At 41.4% G+C, this 8,714-nt stretch overlaps 1 protein-coding gene across 2 annotated transcripts; it reads right to left on the bottom strand.

Annotated features, from left to right (window-relative positions):
* Positions 1–2,287: 2,287 nt before the first annotated feature.
* On the bottom strand, positions 2,288–6,337 carry SRSF8 (serine and arginine rich splicing factor 8). 2 transcript variants are annotated; one of them, XM_015115452.3, is made up of 2 exons: positions 5,297–6,323; positions 2,288–4,818 (listed from the first exon to the last, which is right to left on the bottom strand). In XM_015115452.3, the coding sequence occupies exon 1, from the start codon at positions 6,265–6,267 to the stop codon at positions 5,404–5,406; it is 864 nt and encodes a 287-aa protein (XP_014970938.1). In that variant the 5' UTR covers positions 6,268–6,323; the 3' UTR covers positions 2,288–4,818; positions 5,297–5,403.
* Between the last annotated feature and the right edge of the window lie 2,377 nt (positions 6,338–8,714).

The raw sequence follows: 8,714 nt of genomic DNA, 5'->3' as shown, positions 1-8,714 counted from the left end.
TCTTCACAAAAATCCTGCCCTGTAATTTCGGCTCAGAGAAAATCAATGATTTTTTGCTGAAAGTCACATGACCACAAAGTGGCAAGGCCAGGTTCAAATGCTGTTCAGCTGGCTCTACATCCAGTTTTCCTCTGTAATTAACTGCTGGAAAGGTAGAAGTGGTGACTAAGGGAAAGGTTTGCTTTACTAAACACATCACGCTTCAGAATCAACTTTGTATGCATGATACACAGCACAAGAATGGATGGGCTGAGTTTGTGACTAGAGGGAAAACATAAAACCACATCATCATTTATTTATTTCATCACTAAAAGAAAAATAACAGGCTGTGAGGGAGAAGGTGATGGAAGGAATGATTAACAGAGAATCATTATTACTATCCAGAGTAACTGCCTTCCTAGAATTTCTTGTACCAAGGATGCAAGGTCATTTGTAATGGACAAACAGAGGCACACGTTCCTGGGAGTCACCTTCTCTTTGATAGCGAGGAAGGAAACCCTTGGCAGCCCTGGAGCCATGCCAGGGAAGCTTGCTGCACAGCCGGGTGCCAATATAAGGAGTGGCCTGGGCCCAGGGAAATCTATCTTGGTTCATCACAGTCACCACTTTGGCACAGGCCTCTTGACCCTTCATGTACTGATGGGAGGACTGAAGTGGCAGGAAGATGCAGAAATGCAGGGAAACAGAGGGGAAAGCAGTGGGAGAACTCGGAGTAGAAAGCCGCATGCTTTCAGGACTGGCCTTTAGCTTCATTGCAACGTTTCTGTTTTGTGGCAGCCAATCTGAGAATCTAGTTCAGCAGTATGAACTCTTTTCATAGGGCCCTCCACTACAGTTACTTAAACCTTTTTAATGCTTTATCTCAGATATTGCAAAAGATTTCTGTAACTCCAGTTACAACAGAGTTTTCTCCACCCTTTGAAAACCACCTAAGGGACTGATTGCTTTCTTTGGCCAATGGCAAGGCTCCAGTCCCCAGAAACATTCTCTAACCCACTAACCTGAGGCCCATCTTACATCAAGAGGTCAATTAGGAGGTGGGCGGAGCTTCTCCCACACAGTACCCTAACAGGGGACATTTTCCCTGACATCCAGAACCTCACTCCATAGTTCTGGTTATACTGTGAAAAGAGAAATCCCTCTCTGAACGTCCTTTCTAGCACCCAGTGAGGAATAGCACAGAGCCTTTGTTGTAACTAAGTCCCCCAGACCCCTCTAGACCCAAGCAGGCTTCCTCAAGTCTCCTTTCTTCTCTGTAGTACACGGCTGGGACTCGGCCCATCTTCTTCACGTCTATGTTCACCCACCCTATTCTTTAATTTCCATCCTGGTGGAAGAGGGAGTTAAAATCTCCCTACCTGCCTACTTCCTTGCTACCCCAAAGAGAGAACAAAGGCTTCACTCCTTACTGCTGCAGGGAAACAGAAGTCAACACACATACATACTCACATACTTACACAGACACACACACAATTTTAGTACCTTATAAAGCTCTTATCTGAATGTCATTAGATTAATTTTCCATTCCCGTCTCAGATGGTAATGATAGGTCCTTGTTATGGTTTAGAATATTTTCCCCTCCAAAACTCATAGCCCACTGCAGCCTGAAACTCCTGGACTCCAGGGATCCTCTCACCTCAGCCTCCTGAGTAGCTAGGACTACAGGCATGCGCTACCATGCCCAGTTTGGGAACTTAAAAATATAGTGTTGATGCCTACGTCCCACTTCCAGAGATACTGATTTAATTGGTTGAGAACCAGCAAACTATGGAGAATAGATCCAGATACACAGAAAATCCTTTTAAATAGTTAAGAAAAGACAGATAACCCAATAGGAAGGTGGACAAATTCTTTAAAAGGCACTTCATAAAGGAGGATATCCAAGTGACTAAAAAACAAACAAACAAAAAAAGGTACAACTTCTTTGGTAATCAGGGTAAAGAAAATTAAAACCAAATGAAATACCACTATATACCCATCAGATTTGCAAATATTAAAAGGCCTGACATTAACAAGTGTTAATGAGAATGTGGAGCAACTGGAATTCTCATCAACTGATGATAATAGTATATATTGGTAGAATTACTTTGGAAAATAGTTAAAAATTATATAACAACATTGAACATGTACTTGACCTATAGCCAGCAAATGCACTTTTGGGATTGATAACTGAAATGTATATACACATGTACATCAGGCTATATGTATAAAAATATTCATTGCTTCCTTATTCAAAATAACTAAAATGGGAAACAACCCAGATGTCCATCAATGGAACAATAACAACTGAATTATGATTTATTTATTAGTAAAACACTACACAGCATCAAAAATAAACTCAGCCACATGCAACAATACAGAGAATCTTAAAGACATAATATTGAGCAAAATAATCAGTACACACAAAATTCCATTTATACAAAGCTCAAAAACAAAATTAAGCAATATTTTTAGAAATGCACTTACAAATGATGACTGACCAACTATCAAGGAAAGTATTTAACATTACTCTGAAAGTTCTAGAAATTCTTGATTTTCCTTTCTCAATTTCTACACCCATCACCACCCCCAGTCTTCCTCAACTCACTAAACAGCACCCTCATCCATTTAGCATTTCAAGCCGGTGAGAAGTCATCCTTAATTCTGCTTTTTCATTAATTTCCCTACTTCTAATCTATTGTGTCTTATTAGATCTAAGATCAATATATTTCCTGAATATGTCTATTTATATCCATTTCCAACACCACCACCAAAGTCTAAGCAATTATCACCTTTCTTTCTGAATTACTGCAATAGCCTCACAGCTTCCACTCTTGACCACATACACTCCATTCTGCACTCAGCCCTCATAGTAATCATTATAAACGATAAAATGGTGTGGCCAGTTAGCTCAGTTGGTTAGATCACGGTGCTAATAAAATGTAAAACATGTCACATCGCTCTTCTGCATGGGTTCACGTCCTCCGTGTGTGTCAGGTCTTCCACATGTAGAGGTAGAGGTAGGGTATGTTCACACCTTCAATGACAACCACACATTTCTGCTCCAACAGGTCCAAAACTTTTCCTAGGTTTCAAAGTTGTTTTTCTGTTTGTTTTTTTGAGATGGAGTTTCGCTCTTGTTGCCCAGGCTGGAGTGCAATGGCATGATCTCAGCTCACCACAAACTCCGCCTCCCGGTTTCAAGCAATTCTCCTGTCTTAGCCTCCAGGTAGCTGGGATTACAGGCATGTGCCACCATGCCAGGATAATTTTTGTATTTTTAGTAGAGACAGGGTTTGACCATGTTGGCCAGGCTGGTCTTGAACTCCTGACCTCAGGTGATCCACCTGCCTTGGCCTCCCAAAGAGCTGGGATTACAGGCGTGAGCCACCACACCCGGCCCCAGGTTTCAAAGTTTTTAACGTATAAAAAGCTGCTGATTTTAACATCGTATTTGGTCACATGTTTAAGATGTTCTACAGATATTTTTGCTTCAAAGCTTCAAACTCCAGGTACGCCTGGGTCTCACACTACCCCCGGGTCTCACACTACCCCCAGAAATTGACAATGCTCTCCTACCCTTAGGGCTGCCAGGTACCCGTCCCACTCCTTCCCATTTAATAAATATACCTCACCTCCCTTCGCCACCTGCTGGACGCGAGTGGCTACTACGATGCCATGGGTATCCTGATTTTTTATTTCTCAGGACTGCTCTGTTTGTGTCTGGATTCTACGCAGATTTATATTGGTAAAATATCACATTTGTCTTGACCAGAAGAAATGTCATTATGGTAAAATTTAGATTCTGGAGTCTATATATGAAAACAATATTAACTACTAACTGTTGTAACAACAAAATGTGGGATTTTTATCTACAGATCACCGCCACCTTGCCAGTTCATTCAAGAATCGAATCCTGGGTTTAGCAGTTTCTGCACAAAGGAAATGGAATATTTTTAATTGACAATTCAGTCAAAAATATTAATGAAGATCTATATGGTTGAAAGAATAAATTTATTCAACTGGCTCCAATATAATCCTATTGTCACTAGATCATAGACATCAAATTGTTATTTTTCCCTTTGCTAGTAAAGGTATAAGCAGAAACAATTTCAAAAGAACACATAACATCCAGTAGGGATAATAATGAAAGCCAAAAATGGATTATTTGAAAATAATTTTAGAAGTAAAAAAACCATAGGTATGAGGAGAAAAGAGAGAAACTACAAATAAACTGCATTGTGATAAAACAATAAAGCACATGGCTAAAAGCCTATTAAGGATTTTTAAAAAATTATATTTTGAGAAACACTTGGTGCTAACAATTTTCTCAAAAGTACAAATATCCAAAAGTCACACAGAAAATAAAACAACCTACTTTCCATCAAAAGTTTCTAATTTTGAGAAAAGATAACACCAAGAAAACAATTTTAACTACAGAAACAATGGTTAGCGTAAAAAATTCATAATCAAAAAGATACACGTTTTAAGTACTTAACAAACTTATAAACCATTTCTTACATAACATTCTCCATATTTTAAGTTCATACATGTTGATATGATCAGAGTTACAATTTTTCAGAAAAGACGGGGGGAAAGGTGTGATTATCATCAGCTAGATGTGCTCACTGCATGCTCCATTATTTATCTGCAAGGCCTGGGTGACTGGAAGTGCAGTTGACAGGCATTTTAATAAACTGGACAGCCATTTGTTCTTCAGGACAAGGCGTGTTTTCCCCAGGAGCAATCAGAAGAAAACAGGAAGCAGCTCAGCACTCTGCACTGCAACAGGCCACCTTAATAGCTAACCAGCATCACTCAACTGCTACGCAGCCGGGCCTGGTGCACAAAAACACAAAAGAGATTAGACTTGTGTTTGCTAAAAACCCAGTCCTTTCACATGAAAAATCTTTATACGAATTTGGATCATACTACCTTTTAGACCTGGAGGTAAATAAAATTATCCATATTAATTTACACCACCTTTTGTAGGTTTTTAACTTTAAGGAATGAAGGCAATGTTGAAGCAATGTCCTGACAGCGTTAGGCTGTGTGTAATGGCTGCACACGTTTCCTTAAAAGTCAGGAGGCCACAAATTAGGTTACCAATCTGTTCATTTCAAACCAAAACAGTCGTCACTATAGAAATAAAAATAAATTTTTGCCTCAAATATACAAACCCAATAATGTAATCTTAGGTCGTTCACCTCCTAAGTTACAAGAAAATGTGAATAACAACAAAACGGCGCACAGAATGAATTTTGCCACCTGATGCAAAGCTTCAAACTGGTAAAAAGGTAGAAAAGTGTGACACAACCTTTTCAATAGGCAGCCCCTTCTTCCAGGGACGTTGCTTCCATGGACTGAGTATGTGATCCTTTTCCCCAAGTCCTCCATCATGTTGCTTCCTGATGCATCATTTTCTTAAGAGGACGTCTGTCCTTCCTCTTCGGGAGACTTGGGGGGCCTCTTGGATCGAGACCTGGACTTGGATTTCCTCTTGGATACCCGGGGAGGACTCCTGGTCATAGATGAAGACCTGGACCGTGAGCGAGACCTGGAGACCGAGGAGGACTTGGATCGTCGCGCAGAGCTCGATTTGGAGGTTGATGCAGAGCGAGAGCTAGTGGAGGACCCAGACTTCGAGTGAGACCGGCTGCTGTGATATCGGCTGTGGCGAGAGCGGCGGTAGCGAGAGTTACTGTAACCAGATGAGCTGTGGCGAGATCCGCTGTAGCGAGATTCCCTGTGGCGAGATCGGCTGTAGGGAGAGCGGCTGCAGTGCGCCCGGCTGTAAGGAGATCGGCTACAGGGAGACCGGCTATAGCGAGAACCCCTATAGCGAGATCGGCTGCGGGACCTGGAGCAGCTGGGACCCCGGGATCGGCTGCGGTGTCGCCGCCTGGGGCTGCGGCTCCGCCGTCCGTAGCTGCGGCTCCGCCGTCCATAGCCGCCGCCTCCGGACCTGCCGCGTGGCTCTCTCTGGCGGCTGCGGGGCAGGTCCCGGCGGCCATAGCGCGCCACCTGCACCCGCAGCTCGCGTCCGTCCAGCTCCGCCCCGTCCATGGCGGCCTCGGCGTCTTGAGCGTCGCGCCGGTCGTGAAAGCGGACGAAGGCGAAGCCGCGGGGGGCCTTGGTGTGGGGCTCCCGCGGGATGTACACGTCGCCCACGCGCCCGTACTTCTCGAACACTCGCCTCAGACTGTCGGGAGAGGTCCGGTAGGTCAGGTTGTCCACCTTGAGGGTGATCATGCCGTCCACGTCGGGAGGGGGGCGGCCGCAGCTCATGGCTCCCAGAGCAGGCCGGGCCCGGAAACTGGCGCTGCTCTGGGCGCTGACGGTGTGACCTGCGTTCCTTTCTCGCGGCTGCGCCCCGCGTGGGGACGCCGGGAAAGGCCGGGCGGAGAGGCTGGCGGCCGACCTCCGCAGGGAGCGCCCTGGAGCAGCAACTTCCAAATTCCCAGTTTCAGGCCGAATACTCCAGGAGGAAGGTTTCCTCTTAGTAGCTGAACTCCAAATGAAGCCAGGTCCCAAAGATCCTGGCTTTATACCTGGGCAACATCCTAACCAGCGCCCAGCTAGTGTAATCACTGGGCTGGGTTTAAATTAGACGTCCCACCCTCCCATGCCCCTCCCTATTATTCTAATTTTAAACCAATCTTAAGAACAAAGCTAACTGATTAAAGGTCAATTTATGGGAACAGGCAATCCAGACAAATATTAAACAAAAGAAACCTAGGGTAGCAATATTAATATCCAGTGTATTGATAGGATCAAAGAAGCACATTTTATAGTTATTGAAAAGAAAATTCACTAGGAAAACATGACAGTGATGAACTTAACGCACCTAAACACACAACAGTGACACATAGAAAGCCAAGACTGAGAGTTATAAGGTAAAACTGAAAAATCTGCACTCATGATGGGAGGTTTTTTCCCCCGTAACACCGTTTTCTCAGAAATCAATAGTGCAGAGAACAAAACTAGTAATGCTATAATAATTTGCACAACAAACAACAATTTTGATCATATAACCTGCAACAACCAAAAACATGTAGAAAACACAAGAATTTCCCAATACAAGACTACAAAATAAATGTCAATTAAAATTTCATAGGTCAATAAATTGAGTACATCTGGACCTCAGTGAAATAATATTGAAAGTTAAAAATAAAAAACCTGAATCCAATCATATTTATTTGAAAATTAATAACCACATTTCTAAAACTTTTTAATGTTGAAGTCAAGCAATTAGTAAAGCAAAACCAAAACAAAAGAATAAAACATTAAAATAAAAATAGAATTACAAATAAACAAAAGGGATGATATGTTTTTTAAAAAGAGGATTAATAAAATTTGAAATCTAACACTTTTAAAGAAAAAAAAAATTTAGCAATACTGATGAAGAAATACAGTTTCTAGATCTGGAAAGGAAATATACAGAAAGGGCCTAGAGCATCTTGGAGTGCTGGAAAATGATGTGATAAATAGAAAACAAACAAAAGCATTGATGGAGTAATTTTAATGTGGTACAAAAACCAATAAAACAGCTCCCAATGGCCACATATTGAACAATTTAAGGAACAAACTAAAATACTACTATATCATATTCCAAAATACAAAATATGAATCTGTGCTGCCGTAAATAAATGGTTAAATAAATTAACACATTGGAGAGAAGAGAGAAAACTCCTCTGCAGGAGAATTCTAAATAAATTAAATTAATTAAAATGTTGCTGATTTTGAAAATGTTATGTAACCTTATATACATAGAATTGTGCTTTTTATATTTTAATGTATTTTGTGTTTTATTTCCCTCATCTATATTGTTCCATCTAGCTGTACTTGATCCTTTTGCCTTGCCGTAAGGCATTCAATGGTATAAATGTTTTGCTGTTCATGGGCACTTGGGTTGTTTCCACTTTGGGCCTCTTACAGTGTTGCTCAGAACACGCTTGGACATGTATACTGGAGCTCATGTGTCCTTTTACGTATGAATGGATCCCTTGTCATAGAATACAGGAAGCCCACTGTAACCTCTGGCTTCAGCATCAGTGAATTCAGCCAACTGTGGGTAGAAATTATTCAGAAAAAAAAAACAATAAAAATAAATAAAACATTATACAGTAAACAATTATTTACATAGCATTTTCATCATAATGTAAGTAATCTAGAGATGACTTAAAGTATATTGGAAGATATGTATAGGTTACATGTGCATACCAAGCATACCTCAGAATCCTCAGGGGTTACTAAGGACCAGACCCCCTCTGCCTGCAGAATATCAAAGGACAACTGTATGTGAATTCAAACTTTATCATGCCTGATTGTTTTTCAGCAGTTTTTATCAATTTACACACAGGATAGCTGTATATGAGGGTGCTCAGTGCTCTTCACTTTTGCAAACCTTTGGTGAATATCAGACTTTTTAGTTTTAGCAGGTGAGGTGAGGGCATTAAGATTTGTTTTACCTATGATCGCTTCCCGGCACAACAGCCTGGGGTGACACAGTGAGACTTTGTCACTTAAAACTTAAAAAAAAAAAAGAAATTATTTCCCTAATTACAAATGAGTAATTTTTTCATGTTCGTTGGCCATTTGGATAGTCTCACTCATGAGCTGCCTATTATGTATTTTGTCCATTTTTCTATTGGGTTGACGTTCTCTGCACTAGCTCTTTATATGTAATGGATATCAGCTCTCTGCTGGATATGAGTAATACAGTATTGGTTCAC

The sequence above is a fragment of the Macaca mulatta genome, chromosome 14 (assembly GCF_049350105.2).
Source record: "Macaca mulatta isolate MMU2019108-1 chromosome 14, T2T-MMU8v2.0, whole genome shotgun sequence".
In the NCBI taxonomy this organism is placed as follows: domain Eukaryota; kingdom Metazoa; phylum Chordata; class Mammalia; order Primates; family Cercopithecidae; genus Macaca; species Macaca mulatta.
Note: the sequence above shows the minus strand (reverse complement) of the source record. Positions and strands in the feature narration are given on the sequence as shown.

What these genes read in the sequence shown, in the direction of transcription:
- SRSF8 (XM_015115452.3), bottom strand. Translation starts at nt 6,267, where the DNA reads ATGAGCTGCGGCCGCCCCCCTCCCGACGTGGACGGCATGATCACCCTC.